The following is a 26,164-nucleotide window of genomic DNA, read 5'->3' as shown; positions in this document are numbered from 1 at the left end:
GACCCTATAATGATGAATGGAAGATCTGGATATTGGAATTTGCCCCCTTCTTTCTGAACTTCCTCTGGAGGGTTTAGTAGCACACCAAACAACCGAATATTACTCTTTATGATGCAGCAATAGTACACTTAAATTATTGATTTCCTCCCTCCCTCAAACACACACTTTTGACACTGTTGTGCCATCTTGCATCTATGACTCACAAAAATGCGCACAGGCTAAAATATTTGTGGATCGTGGCCTGATTGTAATGAAGCAGCAAGACTGACTCAGCGGTTTTAAGCCTGTGTGACGGATGGACAGGGTGACAGGGTGTGTGTTGCTGGCTCTACATCAGCAATCCCATGGGGAAGGCCAAGGTGAGAGGAAAAACTCACAGGCCTTTAAATATGCACATAACATACATTAAAATTACAGTTTATCTGAGGCTTCTTCTTCGCCAATGCCATTCAGAGGGCACTCACATGGGAGCGTGCAAAAAGTCTAAAGTGATTGATTACACTGTAATTTGCATCACCCACTGGCAATAAAGACAAAACAACCCTTGCTACTGTAAATAAAGCATTATAATACTTATATCAGTTTACACATCTCCCTGTGGCTGCTGTATATGTTAGTGTAAACTGGATATATTTCTGGTTTAGAAACAAGTGCAGACAAACCTACTCTGTTAGTTTACCTTCTGAAATAATGAAAGCGGTAACTTATATCTTGACCCAATAATAAAGCTTGGGAAGACTTTGCTTTTCATACTTTTAATACCAACATGAACGGCTAATCTTAAGATGTAAGATTATTCATTTTTCCAGCATCTATCGGGGAATAGCTTATCACGTAATTGAATTTAGTTTCTTTTTTCCCTAGTGAAAACCTCACATTCTGGGGCATGTGTAAACGTTTTTAGGAATGCCAGTGTGCATGGACATGTCATAGAGAGCACAGACAACAAGCATCAGCAACTGTTGAAGGGTGATTGATGGTGCTCTGAATGAAGTGCAGCTTTCTGCAAATGCAGTGTGTCAGCTTGTCTAGCCCATATTTTTAGCCTTCCCTGGTGCATAAGGTTTATTATAGCACGAGGTTTGGAAGGAGCTCAGTGACTTCTCATTCTGAGATCATGTGACATAGTCATGCTGCTACCCAATTTGCATCATTGTTCGCCAGCTTTTGAATTTGGATAAAGCTTGCATTTTTAGTTGGGATGCAGTATGTTGTCTTTTGGTTATATTAGGAGTTTGATGTAAGTGAAGATGAAAAGCTGCAGATTTGGAGGTGCAAACAGCAAACGTTTGCTATACGGCTGCAGATTTTGTGCCATTTAGCTGTCTAGCTGAGCTGCCTTGAGTGCTAGACTAATCCAGGCATTTGGGTAATCCCGTAGTTTATGTTACAGTGGTCACCTTAATGTCTGCTTTTTTTAAGATTTACTTACTTTCTTTGATTTTCTTACTCAGTGTATCTCACCCTGTGACTCTCTTTCCTGATGTATACTTTATGGAAAACTGCATTTGGCTATCATCTTGGGAGACAAGACATTTGATTTCAGTGCTACTTTAGCGGTGCTTTAACCCCTAGCAGACCTTGTGCTTCAGGCCTGACCCTGATATCAGGAGTGTGCCTCATTGATGAATAGCTCCTTATGTGTTGAAACGCCCCTTGTGATCCTGCACAGAATGCTGAATCATGAGGTGAAGGCTTTATCGACTGGCCTCGGGGAGCAGTCACAGTCCCTCCATCGCACCAGTAGCAATTTGTGGCTGAGAATAATGCCCTTTTTTTCTTAACAGTGGGATGCTAAAATGATTTGCCACTACTGTGAGCCTCTTTTCCAATACATTTTCAGTATATTTCATCTCATCTGTGTTTCCTTATGAGTGTAAGCTTTAAATTATTAGAATACCAGATTTAATCTTTTGGGTTAAAATGCTAATTTCCTTTGTCTCATAATAGATAATCAACTCAGAGCGTGGCACTGTAGTCATTAATGGTATTGCTGTATGACTGCTATTTTTAGAAGCAGCAGTGGTCCTCGTAGTCATAGAGGTGGTTGCTACCTCACAGCTGAAGGTAACCATGCCCTCCTGTGATCTCGTCCTCTAATGTATCTTGTGTTTGTCCTCCATGACTTTTCTTTCTTTATCCTCCATCCGCCCCTCTCTGCCTACATCACTCTTTCAGCATGTTGCTCACTGGTATGATGACTCTATACCCACTGGGTGATTAGCAGTGACCCGCTGTCACTAACACAGACTGCACAGTAGGGACACCTCAGTGTGCTCAGAGTAGAGGGCGAGTACAGAGGTGTCAAACATATGGTTTGCAGCCCAAAAAAAGGCCCAACAAAGTGTCCAGAGCAGCACTATATAGCTTTGCAGAGTGAAAAATTGCAGAACATTTATTTATAATTACAGATTTTTAATTAAATCAGAATCAGAATCAGAATCAGAATACTTTATTGATCCCTGGGGGAAATTATTTTTTGTTACAGTGCTCCATTTTAAACCAACATTAAGACAAGACAGACAATATGCTAACTAAGAATAGTACAATATATACATATATATACATACATACATACATAAGTCACTTATAAATAAATATTTGGAAAAGAAACATGTGTAGTTGTAGCAGTAACCAGTGTGTTAAGTGGATGCGTTGTACAGGGAGATGGCCACAGGCAGGAATGATTTCCTGTGTCGTTCAGTGGTGCTTTTCGGTAATCTCAGTCTCTCACTGAACGAGCTCCTGTGACTGACCAACATGTCATGGAGTGGGTGGGAGGTGTTATCCAACATTGTCTTTATCTTGGACAGCATCCGCCTCTCCGACACCACCTTGAGGGAGTCCAGCTCCATCCCCACAACATTGCTGGCCTTACGGATCAGTTTATTAAGTCTGTTGGCATCTGCGACCCTCAGCCTGCTCCCCCAGCATGCAACAGCATAGAGGATCGCACTGGCCACCACAGACTCATAGAAAATCCTCAGCATTTTCTGGCAGATGTTGAAGGACCTCAGTCGCCTCAAAAAATAGAGACGACTCTGGCCCTTCCTGTAAAGTGCTGTGGTGTTTTTAGCCCAGTCCAGTTTATTGTCAATGTGTACTCCAAGGTATTTATAGTCCTCCACAATGTCAACACTGACCCCCTGGATTGAAACAGGGGTCAAGTGTTTCCTGGTCTTCCTGAAGTCCACGATCAGTTCCTTGGTCTTTGCCACGTTGAGCTGCAGATGATTCTGCTCACACCACGTGACAAAGGAGTTGACCACAGCCCGGTACTCTGTCTCATCATCCCTGCTGATGCATCCAACCACCGCAGAGTCATCAGAAAACTTCTGAAGATGGCAGGTCTCTGTGCAGTGGCTGAAGTCTGTGGTGTAGAGGGTGAAGAGGAAGGGGGAGAGGACAGTCCCCTGTGGTGCCCCTGTGTTGCTAATCACCTTGTCAGACACACACTGTGGGAGACGTACATATTGTGGTCTTCCTGTCAGGTAATCAACAATCCAGGACACCAGAGAAGCATCCACCTGCATCGCTGCTAACTTATCACCCAGGAGGGTCGGCCTGATGGTGTTGAAAGCACTGGAAAAGTCAAAAAACATGACCCTCACAGTGCTCGCCGGCTGCGTGTACTAAAACACATACATATTCTTACATTAATATATTAATATGAATAAAATATTGTGTTTTTTGTTCTCCAAAACACTACGGTTTAAGGTTTTTTGGCTTTGTAAATGTGGTTTTGAAAATGTGCTCATTTTTCTCAAGACATCAACATGTGTTTGTACAGTAACGAAGGGGAATTTTGAGTGTAATTTGGGGTTGGATCAGGAAGGGCATCTGGTGTAAAAATCTGCCAAATGAAACATGCTGAGCTGCCCACTGGGGTGAGCCCGTGTGAAGAAGGGGGCAGCTGAAAGTAGCTCATTATGCAACTGTTTTAGTGGCTCAGCCCACTTGAGATCAAGTGGAGCTGTTTGTATGAACTGTAAATCAAAATGAGTTTGACACCCCTAGGTTAGAGCTTACAGTTGCCACATCTGTGCACAGGTATGCAAACACATAAGCATAAACATGTCACTTTGGATTTTGATCAACAAGATATTACAAGACATTACTCATTATCTCATTAACCCTGTAATCTCTCTTTTTTCTTTTACATACTATGTCAAGTCTTTCACACTATTTTTTCACATTGTAATAAAACTACTTACAGTAGGTAGACACTATGTCAGGGGTCCCCAATCCCAGTCCACGAGGGCCGGTGTCCCTGCAGGTTTTAGATGTGTCCTTGATCCATCGCAGCTGATTTAAATGGAGAAATTACCTCCTCAACATGTCTTGAAGTTCTCCAGAGGCCTGGTAATGAACTAATCATGTGATCCAGGTGTGTTGACCCAGGGTGAGATCTAAAACCTGCAGGGACACCGGCCCTCGTGGACTGGGATTGGGGACCCCTGCACTATGTTATTGTAGTGAGTGCTTAGACAGCCAAACATTTGTGTTTAAATTGCTCCATGCCATTCTTTGTACTGTAGGAACATGGTCACAAATATAGTTTGGTCAGATTGAGTAGGGTGTATGGAATACACAGATACATTTTCTTATATTATGTTCAGTGTATTTGATTTGTGCTGTCTTTTGTGAAAGCCTACTCTAATTCTCAGGTCCATCAATCTCCATCCATCCATTGCATGTGTGTGTATGTATGCCAACCTGACAAAGGAGGGAAATGATATCAAAGAGATTTCTATCCCCAGTGGTCCTGCAAAAGTGTGCAGGAGATTAGCTTTTAGTGTTGGGTGCAGCTTGCTCTGGAGACATTGCAGTGGAAGAAAGACATTTATGAAGATGAATACGAGTGTGGAACATTTTGAATAAACTGTCTAGGCTAGGAGGTGGTCAGGGCGCTGAACAGCTTTTGGCCACTGCTCTTGTGACGTGATTTTTGTCAGCTTAGATGCATATTGCAAACATTCAGCTGACACGTGCGGGCTCGTATGTGTTGGACTCTCTACATCCTGCAGTGAGGAACATATGTCAGCTACTGTGACTGGTTGCTGACAGCAGGGCTGACAATGATGCAGCATGTTGCACTCTGTGTATGTACTGACATGTGTGCACATAAAATTGAGCGCACATCGCTGCATTTGTGTGTCTACATTACGTGTGTGTGTGTGTGTGTGTGTGTGTGTGCGTGTGCGTGTGTGTGTGTGTGTGTGTGTCAACCTGAGGATCCAGATTATTAGGATTTCACATGCATCCACATACATGTGAACTGTGAATATTTATCTTGTGCCTGTCAGGACGCTTGTGTGTCTTAGTATGTGTCACCTCCAGAGCCCTCTACAGAACTGATTCCTGACATTGGTAATTTGATAGTCAGTCTGTCAACGTCGCGTTGGAGGCGGGAGAACCTGCCCCCCACCCCTCTTCTCATCTATCTCTCCCTCCCAGGCCACAGCCATGATACTCTGACATGTAACATCCAACTGTGCCTTCAGACAACTGAGTCATAAAGCAGTGACTGCACAGTGACTGTTGAGTTTGGTGGTTTTGTTCATATATATATTATATATCCTTTGCTCTAAATACCATTAATGCCAGTCACTTCTGTCATAACATGTCATTATGACTCAGGATTGAAGAGAATATTGGATAACAATAATTTCCATCTTTATGTTAAGATATTGTAAAATTGTTAAAGTTTTTCATGTCTCACTTGTCAGTTGTTCTGCCATTCCTCTTAGTTTCCAGACTTGCTTGTGGCGCACTGATGCTCACATACAGATATTTATGAATAGATGAAGGTGAGTGTTTTCTAGCAGCTCAGTTAAAGCAGCCTTTCCGTGCTGCTTCACAGTTCAAGAGTTTCACATATGTTTACAGAGGTATGCCTGAATAATCCTCTTTTATTATATTTTGCCCTGCACTTGATTTAAAATACTGACTCCCAATTTAGAGAGCATCTAATGCGGATAAACACTAAACTTTGCATTCATTGAGGTTTATGCGTGTACTGGAATATATACACATGTGAGTCCATGAATCAGTGTAAATAAAATAAACTGAATACACTGAGATGGTCACAAAAAACATACCTTTTACTTTTTACTGCAATTTTGCTAGTTTTATTAATAAAACCATCTAAGGTTTATAAGCGAGGTAGGGTACGGATAAGACATCTGTGCTCCTGTGAAAATGCAAAAATGCTGTCATACAATAAAATACTTATAAAAAAGTTCAAGGGCTGTGGCAGCAACCTCGGCCTTTGCCTAAGATAACCTCAAAATGAGCAAATGACAGATGGATCAGGGAGGTTGGAGTGATAAACTAACAACTCTGAGACTAAAAGTATTTTAGGTGCACAGTTCTGTGGTGCTATATATATATTTAAGAATAAATAATGATTTTATGCTCGTATTAAATATTGCACAGTAATGATGATCAAAATGTAGTGGGCAGAGGATAGACTGATATCAACTGATGCACAAGTAGATAGATGGACCATACATGGGTAGACAGACAAACAGATTCAGCTGTACTTAATGTAATTGATGTAATTCTCAGATTTTTTAGTTTAACCAGTGCATCAGTGAGGTGTAACGATTATGCAAATCCGCCTTCTTTTCTTTGTCAGTGACTCACTGACACTCACTGACACTGCATCCCATAAGCACCAGAGGTGCTGCTCTGTATGTGACCGTGACCTCTGATTTCTCTATTTCTGAGAAAATTCACAGTGGTGATTCATCAATGACCCTAAAATGGATATGTTTCTTTAACTCGTGACTCTTTTCTTACACTCTTCTTTCCTTCTTTCTTTCCTGCTTCAATTCTCCTCAATCTCATTTCTTGTCTACAAGACACAGCATATTTATTTCTATTTTGACATTTTTTAACTTTGCTATTGAAGCTCAGAATTTGTAAGAGTCTGGGAGTATCATCTAATATGCTGTGTGATCTCTAATGTCGCCAGTGTCCATGGTTCTCATTCTTCCTCCTTCATGCTCCTCGCTACCATTTTTCTATATCCATTTTTTTCCTTCACTTATTCATTCTGCCATGACTATTTTATATCCTTTATACCATCGTTTATCAGAGGCACAGTCCTCGTTTTTGTACCATGTGTACTTTCTTTCCTCCTCCTCCTTCCTGTCATTTGTAACTTCTCCTCCCTTTGCCGACTGCTTCTTCCTGTCATCGTGATTGCATAGTGCCCTTACGGGAGTCACTGGTCGTCTGCAGCTGAGTGCTTTGCATTAGTTATGTGCACATGATTTTCAGACATAATGGCTCCCAGCTTCTCTGTGTGTGTGTGTGTGTCCCCCCCCCCCCCCCCCCCCCCTTTTCCTCATAGTTTTTTCTTCTACTTTTCCCTTTTCAAGTTCATGTGTGTTGTCAGTTTTGGCTGTGGGAAAGCTGGCCTCACATTTGATTCTACAAAGCTCTGGTATACAGAAGATTTTGTGGTTTGCTCAGTAACTGCGAAGCACCCTGGTCCATCACTGCCCGACCACTGTGCTTGGGATATATGTTTAATTGTTTTGTGGAGCAGAATTTGTTTGGAAGACTGATTGATCGGATGTTTGCTAATTATTAGTTGACAACCTGCAGCTAATATTTAGCTTAGTTTAAAATAAAGACTTGTGCTAAGATAAAATAAATGGTAAATGGACTGCTACAGGTACTTTGACTGAGTGCTTTCATGCTACAAGATAAACCCTTTTGGACCTTAAGTACATGCATTTCATTTTTACTATATACTGCAAGGAGTAACTTAATATTCATGGAGAGATAAGAGAGTGACAGAGAGAGTGTTCTTTTCACTTAAATCTCTGCAAGAAGGAAAACAGGTGCATGTCCCAAGATATCAAACTTTTATTTAAATGAGTGATTTAGATGTTCAAGGTAGTGGCACTAGTGAAGCAAATTAAACAGAGCAGCAATTAAGCAGCAATAAGCTCAGCATGGGCTTCTGTGTGAGGGAGTACTGAGTTAAAGGCACACTGCTTCCTTGTGTCAGATTTAAGATTGGTCACTTGAGGTAATCAAATCAAATACAGCTGTAATCAACTTCTAAATCATGCTGTGCTTATTTTAAAGCATCAGCCTCTCAAAGCTTGGCAGTCACAGATTGCTTTGCACTGAGGAAAGTTAATGTCAATTTGGCCAATTAGATGTGAGTAGAAATACAAGAATGTCTAAACATTCAAAGTTATATTTTTCCCCCATTTATTTAGTGGTCTGTTTTCTAATTTAGTAATGTTGGTTCTGTGGATATGAAGCTTATATATAAAACATGCATTATTTAGTCTTAACAATTATATAGGCTCAAATCATATATATAAGCTTTTCATTAGCGGTCCTGTCAACAAAAGTCTTGTTCCTATGGTGGTTAAGCCATTTCTCTTCATTTCAATGATATTTTATCTATATGGCACCAAATGACAACAACCGTTGCCTCAAGGTGCTGTTTTTAAACAGTTTCTATGACTCTGTATTTTCTGTGTGCCAGTAAAATACATTTTCAGATTCAGTTTTGCTGGCAGAGAACTTGGAACTTGACTTTGATACTGGTGGGGAGCCCAGAATGCCAGTGATGACGTCAGGAAGAGACTCTGAGGGACAGCTGTACCCAGCATGCTTTGCTCCTAGCATTTCTGCAGTCCTCATAAATATTAAAAGGTTATGAAAAGAGAGAGAGAGAGGAGGCACATTGAGGGTGGGGATAGTCTTCACAAAGCTGAGAGAGCCTGGGATGGGGAGAGAGAGGTTAAAGGAGCGATGACAAGAAATGAGTGGAAATGACGGATAGCTGAGCAAATGAAGAAGTGCTTGTGAATTCAGGAGTTCGGGGCCTCCTTGCCATGTCACTTTATTGTCTCTTTCTGTCTGTCTTCTTTTCTGTGCTGTAGGCAGAAATGCCTAATGGGGTAGTCAAATGAAAGCAGAAATCATCCAGTGGCAGGTAGAAATGCAAGTTAAAAGGGAAAAAAAATCACTAATACGTCTGTCACCTGAACAGATCTTTCTTGAAATGTCCAGTAAAACACAGTACAGTAGCTGAATTCTTACAGTGTGCACATGCAACACAGCCACGCAAAGGATTATTCTCAAGAGGTAGTAGATTATGAATATAGAGTGCAGACTGAAATGAAGAACAATAAATTATTTAACTTAGAAGACGTGGTAACAGTGTTTCTTCTTTATTTTAGTGCATTTTTGCCTTTCTTTGATGATAGTAGAAGAGCTATAGAGACACGTTTTCTGTGCTGGTAGCTCCAATGTTGTTATACATGTCCTTGCAAAATAATAAAATGTATTTTATTGTTTGTTTCTTTGTAATGAATTCTTGATATAAAAAAAGAGGAATGGACCAGAACCTTGCTGATACAAAAAGCCCCCTGTCACAACGGATAGATCCCCTCAATGTATGAGTCAAAGGTCAAGGTTTTTCTTTCATTTCTGTATGGCTGTATCCCTTATTAGCATTTTCACAAATGTAAGCAGGTTGCATAAGGTTGAAATATTAATCATGGCCTGGACAAAAAATGTCTGTGTATAGTTTATAAACCATAAGCCATCTTTGCCACATTTTCTTTTTCCTTGTCTGTGCTTTTGTGTTGTGTGCATTTATATGCTAGCCCCACTACCTACATGCGCTACATGCACATGTGATGTGCATGCATTTAGACATCAAGATAGATATATAAAAAATAAGAAGAAGCATGCTTTGATTGTAATGGGCTGCAGAAGCAGTGGCCTGACAGAAGCTATAAATATTTCAGAAGCTCTGTTTTAGCACAGAGATAGAGAAGACAACAGGAATATCCTGGTTTTGATGTGGCTCTTCATTTTGGAGGAAGGAAGAATTTGGTGCACAGCTAAAGTTATTAATCTCAACAAACCATCTAATCATTTATTCAGTCGTTAACTGCTGTCTTTATTTTTAAAGATACATGTCAGCTAAGCTTCAGATGAGCATATGAACATGGAGCTGTGTAGTTGTGGTTGTGGAGCTGTTTGCTCAAGTTGATGGAGGTCAGTCCTTAACTGGAGCTATTTTATTTTTTTCTGTTTCCTTACTTTCTGTCATATATGTAATGTTACAATTCAGCATATTCATATATTAAACATGTCCAAAGTTTGAAGTATGAGGTCAGTAGGGAGGCCATGAAGAGGGAAATAACACAAAATACAGACACTAAGAACTGAGAGACTGCACCATTAGCACAGTATATATAGCACAGTTATAAATAAAAATGATTTTGAATTGTCAATAATTCAAAGCTCCTAATAGATTTCAAGAAAAAAAATATGCGTCTGGAAATGAAAAGGATGGGTCCGCTTTAGATTTGTTAATCATCACCACAAAATGTGGTACCTTGAAATGAACTTAGCAATGTGCTAACAACATGACTTTAGTAGGTACAGTCAGTAAATGGTAAATGGGCTGATTCTTATATAGTGCACTTTATACAATGTGTCATTCACTTGGTTATGTTCATTCACACTATAGCACTTTTTTCTATACCCAAGTGCTTTCTGTCTAACGTTAACATGCATTCCTATTCCAGTGAACACAACTGAGAGCTACTTGGGGTTCACTATCTTGCCCGAGGATACTTTGGCATGCAGAGAGAAGGCAGCCAAAAATCATCTACTTCCTACTTCCTGAACTACAGCCACCTCCCAATACTAGTGTTCCCACTATTCTTGCCAGTCTCTTATTTTGCAGTCATTACTGTGAATAGCATGAACCTTTCTCAATCTTTCTTAATCTGAAGTCTCAGTCTTTGTGCTTTTACCTACATTTAGATCCAGGATGAGTCACTTTCATGCTCACATCCATTGTATTAGTGTTCAGATCAAAGCCTATATGTTGCACGACACCATCTCATACTCTGAAACTCTCCATCCATCAGTAATAGATCAGCTCACACACCGTAGAGCCTGCAGGACTCAATCGATTTTTAATTCTCGGGGCTGTGACTTCATCTTGCCAACCATAAGCACACGCTTGAAGTGATGTCCATTTTCCTTGGCGAAAATGTTAAATTATGGCAGCCTAATTATGAGTTAATGCTTTCAATATCATTAGTATGTTAAATTGTTTACATGTTAAGCATTTTATTTAGATACTTCTTAGCTGATGTAAAATCTTTTGGAGTGACATAAAGACTACAAATATAGCAGCTTTAAGATGATGGATAGCATCTGTATCTACTTACCTGACAAATACAACTTAACTAAATAACTAAAAACAACTTTCATGTATTTATTTTAAAATCTATCTTATTTTTTGTGTTTTAGCCCGTCTCACTTGTATGTCACAAAATAACAATTAACAAATTGAAATTTTTATTCAAATATATTCCAGTTTATTTGATTTAATATTGACATAATATGAGATGAGAGGATAATTTATGTATCTGTTCTTATTTACACAGATGTAGATGTCATGAGTATGTAAAGCAATAGAAAATATATCTTCAGATTAGACTTTTTTAATGTGATTATTCCAATCATTGCTTTTATGAGCTTGTGCGTATTCTCGTGAAAATATTTTATGCTATCAGACCTACAGGGACTTGAAAACTGTGGAAACATGGAAAATAAGAAACTGTGCCAGTAATAATATAAATGATAAGCTAGGTGACCTGTTTTATGTACCTGTACTGTGCAGCATACCTCTCACCAGTGATACTGCCATGTGTAGGGGTTTCTTTCTGTTAGGATGGATTGGCTCAGCCTTAGTGTGAGGAGCTTGGACATCTGCTGCTCCTTTGTGTCAAAAGGAGCCAGTTGAGATGCTTATTGCATCTTATTAGGATACCTCCTGGCCACCGTCCTTTGGAGGTTTTCTGGGCATGTCCAACTTGGAGACCTGCTGGATAGATTACACATCTCCAGCCTAGGAATGCTTTGAGATCCATCAGGAGGAACTTGAACGCTTTGCTGGCGAGACAGATGTTTAGAGTTCCCTGCTTGGTGTGTTGCTGTCACGACTCAACTTTGGATAAGCAGAAGCTAATGCCCTGATAGACACATCTGTTTATGGTATTTACAGTATGTTGTACTCATGACTGTGAGATGCACTTGACAGCTGGAGTCTGCAGGGCTTGATCTGTTTTTGTCCTGCTGTCAGTGCATGAAAACCATGTGTAACCATACCTTTGTGTGTTAATCTACACTCAGTCGTGTCTCTGTGGTTTTTTATATTTCTTTTCTGTTCCTATTTTATGTGTGTGTAAGTTTGCCTGGGAATCTGTCTTCTGTGGTAGAAGTGGGTCTTTGTTTAAACCCAAGAGGATTCATTACTGTGATCTATCTCCCTCCCTGTTGGTGCTAACACTAACATACTGTGGCGTCTGTGCAGCTATTTTTAGTTTTGGTTTGTGTGTTTGAAGGTAATTTGTCTTGGTATGCTTTTTTTATCATTATATGAATGAACGTCTTGTTCGTGCTCACTATTATTCCATCTACAACAGATATTTGTGTCCAGTATTTATCACAATAGACCCCAAATATGCTGCTTAAGATCATCCATGATTGGTTTTGAATATTTTTCTTGATTATTGAGCTTCTACACCTACCCTCCTATGCCTTTGTTTCTTTCCATCTTAATTTTTATCTCTCCATATTTGCACAGAAATTAGGGCTTGTTGTATTATGTTTAAATTATGTTGTCTTGCTCTTATTAAAGGACCATAGTTTTACATTTTTGTTCTTATTTGATTTTGTTTTCAATTTTGTCTAGGTTCAGTTACTTTCCAGAACAGATTTGCTAGCTTCAGTTTAGTTCTTTACTGTTTGAGAATGTTTTGTTTGGGTTACAGTGATACAGTGGCTTTTATACGGTGGCCCTGCAACTGGTCCGTCGGGTTATTGTCTCCCCAGAAACACTTCCCTTGTGCTTTTGGAAATCTGTTTTTTCCTATTTCCGTTGTGTTTTGTGTGCTTTTGCCGTGTTTTTCTTATTGCTGGTGTTTTCTTAGGTTGCAGTCCGTTTGGCCTCTCAGGGCCACTGTACTTTTCAGCCTGTAAAGACGAAGTGATTGAAGTGCAGAACTTCAGTTTTAATTTTTAAGGTGTCTAATGTAAGTGGTCAACTGACATGGTAAATGGACTGATTCTTATATAGCACTTTTCTACTCAAAGCGCTCTATACAACATGCCACATTCACCCAATTGCGCCCATTCACACAAGCACTGTCTTCTAAGTTTCTTAGTGCTGCCTAACTACTCAAGTATGAATTCATACACATTCATACTCCGATGGACACATCGGAGAGCAGTGTGGGGTTAGTATCTTAGTATCGAACTGCTATCGAACCACTAACTTCACAACATCTAACCAAGTCAAGAACACTTTCAAGGAGGTAGATACTTCATTATCAAGATCTACATTTAAGAAATACCATCAAAAATTGAAATACCAGAAAGTACAAACCATTGGTTATGCTCAAGAATAAGAAGACCAGATTAGACTTTACAAGAAAACATCTAAAAGAACCTGCTCAGTCCTGGAAAAATGTCTTTGGATAGATGAAAGCCAAATTAGCTTTACTAGAATGATGGGAAAAGAAGGGTATGAACTAGGAAAGGGATGCCTCATGATCCAAAGCAGATCACATTATCTGACTAACAGGATGAAGGCAATGCTATGGCATGAGCATGTAAGGCAGCCCGGTGAACCGGGTTGCTAGTGGTTATTGGTGATGTGAATCCTGAAAGGTAACAGGATGAATTCTGAAGTGTATGGGCCTATACTCTGAGACGAATGCTGCAAAATGGATCACAAAGAGCTTCAAAGTGCAAATAAATAGTAATACAAAGCATAAATGCAACCCAAGAGGTTTTCAAGGCAAAGAAAACATATTTTTCAATAACAAAGTCAGTGACCTGATCTCAACCCAACAGAACATGTCGTTCAGTTTCTGCAGGCAAAACTGAAACCAGAAAGATCCACAAACAAGCAGCAACTGAAGATGATTGTAGCCAAGGCTTAGCAGGGCGTCTCAAGGTTTGGAAAAACAGCATTTGAATGTCCATTTGGAGTTCTAGTCTTCAGGCAGGCACTGACTGCAAAGGATTTTCATACAAAAAAATATTATTAAAAAAAAATGTTAGTTTGTCCAATTAATTTTGCACATCTAAAAATAGCTGTAATTCCTGAGGACTTAATGCAGTAATTTCATCAAATTACGGTCAAATAACTGCTGAAAGTCTGAAATTCAATCCCAAATGCTTAATTTTCTAAAAATAAAATGTATCTAACACATCCATGCACATGCAAAAGTTCCAGTGTGGAAGAGACGAGATGCATGTTTAACTGTTGGAAGAAGTCTCAACTTTAAGTGACACAAGAACTCATTTCAAAATTAGATGTGACAGGCGCTGTCACTACGATAAGTACAGACATCCAGTGTTCTGCCAGTGACTAATGTCAAATACCCACAGCACAGAAAGTCAACAAAACGCTTCCAGTACAGACTTTGTGATATTTAAAGTTTCATGATCTATATCTTCCCTCTCAAAATCACCTGGGGAAAAGCTAAATGCTAGAATTGTGCACTTGATACTGTAAAACTTTATTTGGCATTTACACCACTGTCTCAGAACATTAATTTAGTCACATAGATGTCAAACTAAGACCAGCAACAGCTTATTTAGCAGATTATATTTTTCTCTCCCCATGCTCCATGACTCATTGCCATACGTGTCTTAACATTTCTCATCTTGTAGAAAATGAGGTGTTACTCATGCAGTTCCTGTCCGTTCTAATAGACTATTCCTGCATATTTGCATTAGTGTGTATGCATATATTTATCTTGCATGGGTGCCTTCTTGCTTTCATTTCCATGTGTGTGAAGTCATGGGACTTTAGCTTCAGTTTTCTCTGCTTCTGTATTTTCTTTCTGAAGTCTTTGCTTTCATAGCTTTTGTCATGCAAAATTTGGCTACAGTACTTTTTTGGGAGCGTAGGTTGATGAAAGTAGGTTTGATGTGATGGCAAGATTTGGTGTGTTTAAGAACCCTGACAGAAGAGCTTTTCACACGTTGCATCCTACCAAGAACTTTGCTCAGCATTGACCTCTGTATCAGGTCCTGTTTTGGCTTCTGAGAGGTTAGCCAAACCCTGGGGAGTAAATAAGAAAGTTGTATTCAAAGTACACTTGTTTCTTTCATACTTTGTATGTGTTTGTCCATAAGTTGTTGTGGGATTCCTTGAGGTTTTGCAAAGATCATCTTTCTGCCTCCCCTAAGTCACCAGTTAGTATTTCAGGTGAAGATATTGAAATTTCAGCATATCAGCGCCCGAGGAATATTGTAGTATTTAAGTTCATTCAAAATTCAGATTTTAAGACAAACTAATTGGATTTATTGTTTTATAGTATATTGTGCAATTTTATCATTTTTCTAGAATATTTGTGATTATTATATTTCTAATGACAGATAAAAAAAAACCTCAATGTTTTATTAATTTTTGCAGCTTGCAGGCAGCAGCATTTATAAGTATAAAAGTAAATAAAGCATTTGCAATCCTCCTTTTCGAGGGGTGGACCTTGAGGCTTCATAATATCACTTGGTGATGTCACAGTGGCTACATTCTTACTTTAAACTGCGAGCTTTAAAAACAATGAAAATGTATAATTTAGAAAATAATTAGTCGCATAACTATTTGTTTTTATATATAAATTAGTAAAAAATTGTGTATTTTATGACCTTCAAAAATTGAAGAAGAAGAAGCCTCCCACAAATGATTGTTTCCTCCTGACAAACTTATCTCCAGATGTTTAGCTTGATAAAGCTGAAAACTAAGAGGTGAACAAGCAAACTTACTGTAAGAGACAGTTTTCTGATATTAATATTTCTTGACCTTGACAATACAAATTATGTCTGAAATATAAATCTGAAATCACTTGCATAGCATCAAATTATATTCATTTACTGGGTGATAATTAGCTTACTACATATCACACTACATATCACTACATTTTGATTAAAACTTGAATATATGGAATTGAACCTTGAATATATTGAATGAACCTGAAACAGTGACATTTGTCAGTAACTGCAAACTTTTAAGCAGTAGTGCAGCTATCACCATGTCTCTTCTTAAGTACATCATGGAGTTCAGTACCTTTTTAACTGTCACTTCTACTGTGTCTACTTCTACATCTACTGTTTATCTAGAAGGATGTGCAGGATAAAGTGTGAAATTAAAAAAGCTAACAAAACAATAACAAAGAAGAATAACTGGCACTAGTAAATGTGTTGCAGAGCAACAGCAACACAAACAGCATAAAACAGAATGGGGAACACATGAATATGGGGAAAATACTGTAGAATGTGAGGAGGGAAGCAGAAGCGAAGTGGTGCAGAATGGGTTTCTGGATTTTTCATTTTCAGCTAAATGTGGTCAGCTCATGCCTCATGTTGTGGCTGGGTCTATTCACCTGACCAACACTCATTAACAAAATAATTTGCCACATGAAAAATGCACATAGAAAATGGCTTCATTTAACAATGGTGCAGAGTCATTGGGAAGAAGAGAGGGGATGCAGGTGTAGACTGTGATCAGTAATATTATGACACCAAGATAAATGAGGCAAAGGACCGAGATCTGAAATGGCTTTTGGTTGTAGAATAAATCATAGCGTAATATACGCATGATAAATAAATTTAGCTGAACACCAGCAGGGTTCAGGACCACATTTTTTTGTGATGAGTCTTTGCTAGAACCCATTTGATCGTGACAGCAATTGTGTAAAATAATGTGACAAGCGACCTTGATCAGCTTGATAAGCAGGTATTATGAGGTTATAAAACTGGAGGATTATACACCAGTTTTGGTGTATAATTTGCGACCGTGGTTCAGGTGGTTGAAAAGTTCATCTTTAACCGGAAGGTTGCCGGTTCAATACCCCAGCTCTCTCTGTCCTGGTCGTTGTATCTTTGGGCAAGACACTTCATCCTACCGCCTACTGGTGTTGGCCAGAGGGGCCAATGGCGCGATATGGCAGCCTCGCTTCTGTCAGTCTGCCCCAGGGCAGCTGTGGCTACAACTGTAGTTTGCCTGCATCAGTGTGTGAATGTGAGAGTGAATGAATAGTGGAATTGTAAAGCGCTTTGGATGTCTAGGAAAGCGCGATATAAATGCAATCCATTATTATTATTTTTATTATTAATAACAGCCACGCCTTTTCAAACTTGATGCAGGTTAACCACCGTCCCCTGTTCTCACAGGATATTTGCATTGCTCAGATATTATCTATGCTGGCACAGTAAAATAATCAAGATTTAAATAGCTAGGCCCTACACTGCTGCTTGAAAAGCTGAACTTCTCCCTGAAGACATGTAAAGGAAAAACAGCAAAGCTACAGAACCAAAATTCAGCATGCATAAATTGCCTCACAAGCTTCACAAGCTGCAGTGTGGAGTTGAAAAGAGCAACTGTAATTGTTTGTATTAGAAAAAAAACTCATCTGGAAAAACAGGTTACCACATTCTGTAAAGACAGAGTAATTATCATGTACTGTTTAAAATATCTTCTCTGCTCACTTGCCAGTTCCTAAAGATAGAATATTCATAAGAGACTCTCCATAATGTGACAGACACCTACAATGTACACAGTAGCAGCACACTGGATTGTTAAGTAGGAAGGCTCCTGTCACTGATAGTGAGTCTTTGAGGTCCTGTCTCTCATCTCTGCTGTGCACAACTGCTGTCTAGCTCTTATGTTCAAAGTAAAGAGACCAGATGCTGAATAGATAATACAATATTATCCTTCAAATACGCACGCAGGAAGATAAGAGTAACAGGTAACATGTATGATATTTATAGTATCGTCAAATGTATTTACACAAATCACGTACCAGTTAAACAATAGATTGGTGCCAAGATAGATGCCTGTGCTGACTTCAGGAAAGGGCACTTAGAGTAACATGAACAAATCGAGCTCCTCTAAGAGTTGATGTCTTTCCTCCTTGGTATTATGTTAAAACGCACCTGAATGCTCCAGACCTGCAAACTGACAAAACATCTGCTTTTTTACCCACTTATTTGCTGATGATCAGTCAATGAAGCGCATTCAATTAGCAGCACCTGGCTGCCACATTCCCTCTTAATTCTTATGGAAGCAGTCAAGGTGTACCTTTTCACAGGACTGCATGGAATCCTGTAAAAGTGTTATTTTTCACATGAGCTGTGAGGAGAGAAGAAAAGATGACTCAGTGACTTGAAAAGGGCAAGCATATCTTTAAGCAGTTCAGCCTAATTAAAGTACTTGGGAATAACAGCTCAAACTGGTGGTGACAAGGGTGGAGAGAGGGTCAAGAGTGCAGTACACTGCATAACATTTCTCTTTCACAGCGTTGAATCATTTCATTGTGCAGGTCAGTTGTATTACATTATTTGCTGATAAATGAAATCGGGGTGGGCGTACAAACACTGACACACAATGAGATACAAACCACAGGAGCTTTCCTGCCTGAGATCAGACAGGCAGACAGCGGAGCTTGTGATGAAGCGTGCTATGAATGCCAGCCCAATGCAGAGTGTGGGCGAAACACGAATGGAAGGAGTCTGACATTTTAAGCCTCTTACAGAGGGCAGAGAAGCAGTGAATGTGCAGTAGTATCATATTCCTGCATATTGCCCTGTGTCTTGCCTTGAAGGGTAGTTACGTTATTATAATGGATTAAGATGTGTAACCTGACTGAGGCTCTTAGTGTAACTACAACTTGATAGCAAGGATAATGTTGGAGGAACAGTTAATATTGAAGGATCTTTGCATATTGTTGCTCTTTTTACAATTTCACAAATAAGCAATTTTGTCATCAGTCATCGCTGTTATGTGAAAGTTTTTAAATGCACAGAAACACAGTGATTTGTATTCACCTGCGTGCTCGCTTCCTCCTCTCCTCCACCTTCTGCAGGCCGATGCAGCCACCAGCTTTCTGCGCGCAGCTCGTTCAGGGAACCTGGACAAGGCGCTCGATCACATCAAGAATGGAATCGACATCAACACAGCTAATCAAGTAAGACAGTTTCAGTCAATTCACTGGAACAGCCATCAAAAATCTGCTTACGTTTGTGCCTGTGTGTGTGTGTTTAAGAAAAAATGGCAGCCACTGGTTTCTATAAACAAAAAAGGCAAAACAGGGCTCATATCAAAATCTGTTACAACATTTAAATAAGAATTGTGGTACAAAAATGGTTACATTGCAGCATTACTCTATTTGGTTTTGCTTTTTGAAATGTAAAGAAATTAAAAATTAGCCAGAAATACATAATGGCTCAACTTATCTTGGTGACCGCACCGTATATAAATATATAAATGTATAAATATACCAACACAAGTGATTTGATTGGAAGAAAAACAAAATAAAATAAACATCTGAAAACTGGGCCTAAAGAAACAAAAACAAGAAAGGGTGCTGGGCCAGTCATGCAATGGGCTGTAGGACCCAGAACTTTCCTTACTAAACTAATGAAGTAAGAAGGCTAAAATAACAAGTAAAGCCACAAAAAACAGACTACTAGCTCATCCATTACTCCACGTGGTGTACCTAGGTGAAAATGAGGAACAGAGGAGACAGGGGAGCAGGAAAGAGAAAAGGAGGCGAGAGAAAGCAAATAAAAGAGGAGGGTGTATAACAAGGTCTCAGTGCCAAGCCTTTTTCTCAGTGAGATCTTCCCTAGATCAGTCATCATGCATTCTGGAAAAATGGACAACCTATAGCAATCTATTATCGGTACAAGTGAATTAGCTTTGACTGATCTAATAATCATACCTTTCTTTTTCCAAATCCACCATGGAGTTAGTATTGGAGTAATAAACATTTCAGTGCACTGTTAAAAGTGAAAGAGTACCACTGAACAAGAGCACATAATAGGAGCAGACCAAGCTTTATTGTTTGGTCTCTTAATGTTTCTCAGGAGAAATTTCTACCAGTGCAGTAAAGAAATTTGTGACACTTAATGTGCCCTTGCACATCTCTTGCCCTCCTGTTCATTTATTACTTGCTCTAGGGCAGCATGTTGGGAACGAGTTTTGTCTGCTTGTACTGTTTTTATTTAATCACTTCTTGCAAGATACCTTTTATAAAATATCACACCATTATACTATTTTTGGGACAAATGGGACCTGTAATTACACCATTGAGCCAAACCTTTAGGAAGATCCATCCTTGATATGATAAAACCCTGATAACTCATTTAAAAAAAATCTTTAAACCATCATTAAAGTATTCTCAGCAAGATTATGGATAAAAGTAGAATATATACACATGAGTGAATGGTGAAGTTTTTACACCAGGGCAAATCCTACTAGTAAAATATACTCACTAACTACTGTCGCAGGTATGCTATGCTGGTAGTAGGTTGGACTCCCTTTTGCCTGCAGAACCTTAAATATTCATGTTAGAGATTCAAAACATTGCTGGAAAGATTCCTCAGAGCCTTTAGTCCATATTGACATGATGAGCATCACACAGTTTTGAGCTTTCTGCGACTGTGAGTTATCATGCTGGATGCAGCCATCACAAGACGGTCATAAGGGGACAGACATGATCAGCAATAATACTCAGGCAGGCTGTGGTATATAATCATTCCTAAGTTATTTCTTATGAAGCCCAAAGTGTGACAAGAAAATATCCTTAACACCATCACACTACTGAAAAACGGGACGATCGCATTTTTTACACCGTTTACTCCAAATTTTGACCCTGCCATCTGAATATCTCAGCAGAAAATGAAACTCATCAGACCAGCCAATGTTTTTCCAATATTCTTGCACGTGCCTGTGCACGGTAGCTAACAAGAGCGGCACTGAGTGTGGTCTTTTGCCACTATACCCCATCTGCTTCAAAGTTTGATGTGTTGTAACTTCATACATGGTTCTCAGCACACACTGGCTGTAATGAGGGGCTATTTGAGTTGCTGTTGCCATCTTATAAAATCAAAGCATACTGTCCATTCTCCCCTTACCTTTGACATCAACAACTGGATTTTCTCTTTTTCTGATCATTTTCTGCGAACCCTAAAGTTGGTTGTGTGGGAAAGTCCCAATAGATCATGTGTCTTGGTAGCTTTTCAGTCATCCAGCTAATGTTGAGTGCTTTCACGTGTCATCCAAGAGGTTTCTTCAGTTCTAAACTACGGATAAAGAGTCCGAGGTATGCAACCCCCCTTGAAAATGGTGTTGAAGGTCATTGGCCCACTATTATCCTCGTAAGTCGTCACATGAGGCAAGCTGTGAAAAAAAGCATCGAACATTAGCATCGCAGGGGCCAAGGTCTGAAACCTCTGCAAGACATTTTGAGCTACTAAGGTCACCTGAGGAACGCAGGATGGGCTGAAACGCAATGAATCAGCAGTTTCTGTAATACTTAAATCAGCCAGTCTGGCACCAACAACCATGCAACATTCAAAGTCACTTCAGTTAATTTTCTTCCCGATTCTGAGCCTCTGAACTTCAGCAGGTCATCTTGACCATGTCTAAATGCACTGAGCTACTGCCTTGTGATTTGCTGATTTTATATTTACATTAACAAGCAGTTGAACAGGCATACTTAATCAAGTAGCCAGTGAGTATATGTACTCAAATCTGTACTGTAAGTACTTTGCCTTGATGATTAATGTTTCACTAGCTTAAAGAATTAAATTATAAATAAAAAAGTGGAAAGATTGATTTCCCTACAACATATATAGTACTGTAGCTCTTTAGCACTAAACTGTAGGAAAGAAAGGTTTTCCCTTGCTAAGAATATCAGGATTAAAAAACAAGCTAAATAGATAATTGCAGTTTATTTTCATTCTATTTTGCCATTAAACAAACTGCATAGATTTTTGTCATTAGAGGAATACTTAATGCCATACCATTATTTCAGTGTTATCAGTAGAGTGCTATTTTGCAAAATCAGCAAAGGATTTAAATATAAACCAAAAAGAAAATTAACTATTCATGACTCCTAGACCCCCCTGGATTTCTTTCATTTTGTAAAGTAGGGTATATTAATATTTAAGTACAGTTGTGGTCAAAAGTTTACATATGCTCATCATGGTCATGAATGCCATGATAATTTGGGATTTTTAATGATTTTGTTGAACTGTTCTATTTCCGGGGTGGAATGACTACATAACACATCTTTAATGACTAGAAAATACGAATTGGATGCACAAGGTTGAATTTTGGGGCGGGTGGTTATAATCCACACACAGTCAGATATATATAAATATACACCCCAACTAATATTTGGTTACATTTCCCACTTTAGATAGCCATCAGCATAAGCCTGGCTGGATATTTGACCACTCTACTTGGAAGATGGGGTTGGTGGGGTTAATTTACAGTTGGGGAAATAATTATTTGAACCCCTGCTAAATTTGTAAGTTTGATCAATTACAAAGAAATGAACAGTATCTAATTTTATGGTAGTTTTGTTTTACTGGAGAGAGAGAGAATACCAACCAAAAATCCAGGAAAAAAACATAGTACATAAAAGTTTGTTTAGGCTGGCTGTGGCATGGGAGGATTTTTAGTGACTGACGAATGCTTTTATACATGGATAAAACACCGCTACTGAAATGTAAGTCATTTTTGACAGTTAATGTTTACTCTCAGTATGTGATGCACTACTGATGGAAGTAATGCAATTCAATTGTATTTTATATAGCACCAAATCACAACAACAGCTGCCTCAAGGTGCTTTATATAAGGTAAAGACAATAATGCAAAAGAGACAGAAAAACCCAACAATTATAAGACCTCCTATGGTCAAGTGCTTTGGTGACAGTGGGAAGGAAAAACTCACTTTTACCAGGAAGATACCGCAAACAGAACCAGCCTTAGGGACTGGTGGCCATCTGTCGTGACCATTTGGGGTGAGGGAAGGAAGAGTAACACACAAATAAAATAACAGTGGATGTGCAGTGGATTTCACTAATCACTGTGGGTCACACTTCAAAATGAGAATTGCATCAGTACATATTACACATTACATTACACAGAGTTTGTAATTGCAGAGACAACTCCATTCATTTTGGGCATGTCATTTTCAAGCAGGAAGCTCAGAAAGCCCTTTGGTTTGCTTTGGTTTGGTAGTGTGGGGCATTTAATAAACTCAGATTTATTTCACAGGATTGGAAGAGTTAAGTAAAAAAAAGTAAAAGAAAAGTTAGATGTCTTTGATTATGATGGTTTCCTGGTACCATATTGCCTAGAATTCTGCCATAAAATTGGCCCTATACAATGGCATCACTTTTTTCCCTTTATATTCTTTGAAAACAAAGAATATGTCAATAAAAGATGCATACTCGGGCCAGTGTGAAATTGTCAGTCTTCAGTATTTAGAATATTTGCATTTCATCGTTATTGGCTGGTTAGCTTGCAGGTGTGGTAGAGGAGCACTTGGTGATTTCATGGGCAGAAATCTCTATGCAGACCTACAGCCACACCAGAGAGCAGGATTTGACCTGGAAGCCTTGGTTTCTCAGTAGTTACTATTGTTAATAGAATCTAAAAAACTTGGATTTAATACCCACAATTCTGATCATTTTTAAGTTATTAAATATTGTTTTTATCTTATGTTTATTTGTTTACTGTTACATTGATGTCTTTTTGCTCATGATGAAAGCAAGGGCAGACATGGTATATTTATATATGATATATATTATATGTGATTCTGCAGCAATGATCTGGCCTTGCTACAGAAATACAGGCTGTTCTTGGTTTACCTGTACCTACCTAACTAATTTTCATAGCTATTCCATTATTCGTGTGTTATGATGAAAAAAGAAAAGAAATCTCACCCTGTAGCTGCTTCAATCACATCTACACACAGCAGACATTCACACGTTACAGTGTGTGTAATTGCCTTTGATACAAAGTGTGTTTCCCATCAGAGCGCATGCTCGCAGAGATGCTCTGTTACCCATTTGAATTGAGTGACACTGCAGTATGATCAGAAGTCTGAGAGTTTGTGGATCACTGAGACTCCTGGTGGCCAGATTGTTTACTACAGGCAGACTGCATCTTCTACAAACATCAGTAATTCACTGTGCAACTAAGCTGCCACAAAAAAGACAGATAATCACAAAGAGAGACAAACCATGCTGAGATAAAACAGCTGTCTCATTTTTTCAGAACTGAGCCCTCGTGCTGTCACAGTGGGTTTATCCGTTATTTTTAGAGACACTCTAACTAGACAAGTGATGTTCTGCACAGCTAGAGAAAGTGAGCATATGTTGCTGCACTCACAGGGGTGAGTGGCTTCCTAATTACCTGTCAATGAAGTGGGTGGAGTTAGAACCGATGGAGAACTGTATAAGCTTTGGAGTCTGATTATGTTCAGCAGCAAGTCCTACACATTATACTCAAACCACAGCATGGATAGCATATTGTTTCCTTTTCTCAAAGGTCATAAAATGCTTTCATGTCTAAGCTTTACTATTATAGCTTTGGTGGGAGTTGTTTGTGTAACTAAATCTCTCCATTTCCTCCTTAAGAATGGTCTTAACGGGTTACACCTCGCCTCTAAAGAAGGCCACGTCAAAATGGTCTTGGAATTACTCCATTCTGGCATTGAGCTGGAAGCAACTACAAAGGTACATTTTTTTCTGTTCTCTCTGTTTCTATGTTTCCAACTTGAAGTGAGTGAACCGTGGTAACTGCCACACTTTCCCAAAACTTTTCTTATTTTACTATTTTAACTCAGGGTTTGTTTAGTTGAGTTGAGTTGTAAATACTGGGACCAATGGAAAACTACACTTACAATACAGATACACAACATTTTTTTAATGTAATACTTTTGTATTTAAACACAGTTTAAATAGACAGTTTAAGTGTTTCTCATTTATACCAAAGGTATTTATTGATGAACAACTAAATAAACTAAAACAAAGTTTTCCTGCTTTTAGTCGGTATAGCTTTTTTAATCTTATACACACTACACAGACTAGATTTCACTGTTGAGTTCTCAGTGTAGCGATCTAGGCCATTAGGCTGTAATAATTGCCCTCTCACTCACTTTAATTTTCTTTTCTCGCCTTCTCTGTGGTTTTTTTATGTGACCTCAAGAAAGGGAACACTGCTCTCCATATCGCAGCGCTGGCAGGGCAGGAGAAGGTGGTGGCTGAGCTCGTCAACTATGGTGCCAATGTTAATGCCCAGTCACATGTGAGTCGCCCCAAGCTGCGTAGAAGGGTTGAACGTATGAGCCAAGTGTGTCGAGTGTATATGTGCATTTGTGCGTGTTTTGTTCCTGTTGAATATGTGTCACAGCAGCTGATAAATCATTTCTCTGCATATTTATATATAGTATCTGTACTCATAAACATGTGTGCGTCTGTGTCCTCGGAAAGATAAGCACCTGTTTTGTATCCAGTACTTTACCCATAAAGGTAAAGGTAGGATGCTTTTAAAAACTGATACAATTTTTTATTTTTGCAATTTTTATTCATCATTAACCTTTTAAAAAAGTGCAGTACAAAATTTTCTGACGCCTCTTTGCTTTAAAGACAGAACCAATTCTGCTGGATGCAGTTAATAATTAATAGGCAGGATTGTTTGGGGCAAAGTTTGTTACCAAACTTTAGCTGTATCAGTGTCCTCTGTCCATTCATGTAATCTAAGGCTAACTGCATAATGTTTGGATTAGGCCTCTATGAAAATATGGGTGCTTTGAAAATAGTTCTTCATGACTCAGGCTTTACCTTTGGATTGTTGTTCATAACTGCTCTAACTTTTGCATAGTAGTATACATGTGTATGCATATGTGTGTTTGTTTTCTGACATCACCACTTGCAGTATAGGTGGATGTCCATTTCTTGTGTGTTTTTTCTACAAAATGTATTTATGTCCCAACAGAAAGGGTTCAGTCCTCTCTACATGGCAGCACAGGAGAACCATTTAGAAGTGGTCAAATTTCTGCTTGAAAATGGTGCCAATCAAAGTCTCCCAACTGAGGTATGTGTCTTTCAACAGCCTGTTTATTGTTGGGTGTTTCCTGACAAACCACACTGATGATGGGTCTTTATTATAAGAAACTGTAGGATGTGTAAAGTAGTCAACAATTGTGCCAATGCGAGAGGGTTTACCAAATGGAAATTTCCTTAATTAACAACAACAAAACTTTAATTGTCAACAAACATT

The 26,164-nt window shown here is 38.9% G+C and overlaps 1 protein-coding gene across 5 annotated transcripts in view; it reads left to right on the top strand.

The window, feature by feature from the left end:
• Positions 1 to 26,164, top strand: part of LOC101470944 (uncharacterized) — a 78,398-nt gene that overhangs the window by 14,455 nt on the left and 37,779 nt on the right. For all 5 annotated transcript variants that reach the window (XM_076886380.1, XM_076886378.1, XM_004538322.5 and 2 more), the window contains exons 2-5: positions 18,948 to 19,049; positions 24,520 to 24,618; positions 25,091 to 25,189; positions 25,880 to 25,978. In XM_076886380.1, the coding sequence (XP_076742495.1) occupies positions 18,948 to 19,049; positions 24,520 to 24,618; positions 25,091 to 25,189; positions 25,880 to 25,978 (399 nt within the window). The remainder of the gene's footprint in view (positions 1 to 18,947; positions 19,050 to 24,519; positions 24,619 to 25,090; positions 25,190 to 25,879; positions 25,979 to 26,164) is intronic.

Source organism: Maylandia zebra, linkage group LG7 (genome assembly GCF_041146795.1).
Source record: "Maylandia zebra isolate NMK-2024a linkage group LG7, Mzebra_GT3a, whole genome shotgun sequence".
NCBI lineage: Eukaryota > Metazoa > Chordata > Actinopteri > Cichliformes > Cichlidae > Maylandia > Maylandia zebra.
Note: the sequence above shows the minus strand (reverse complement) of the source record. Positions and strands in the feature narration are given on the sequence as shown.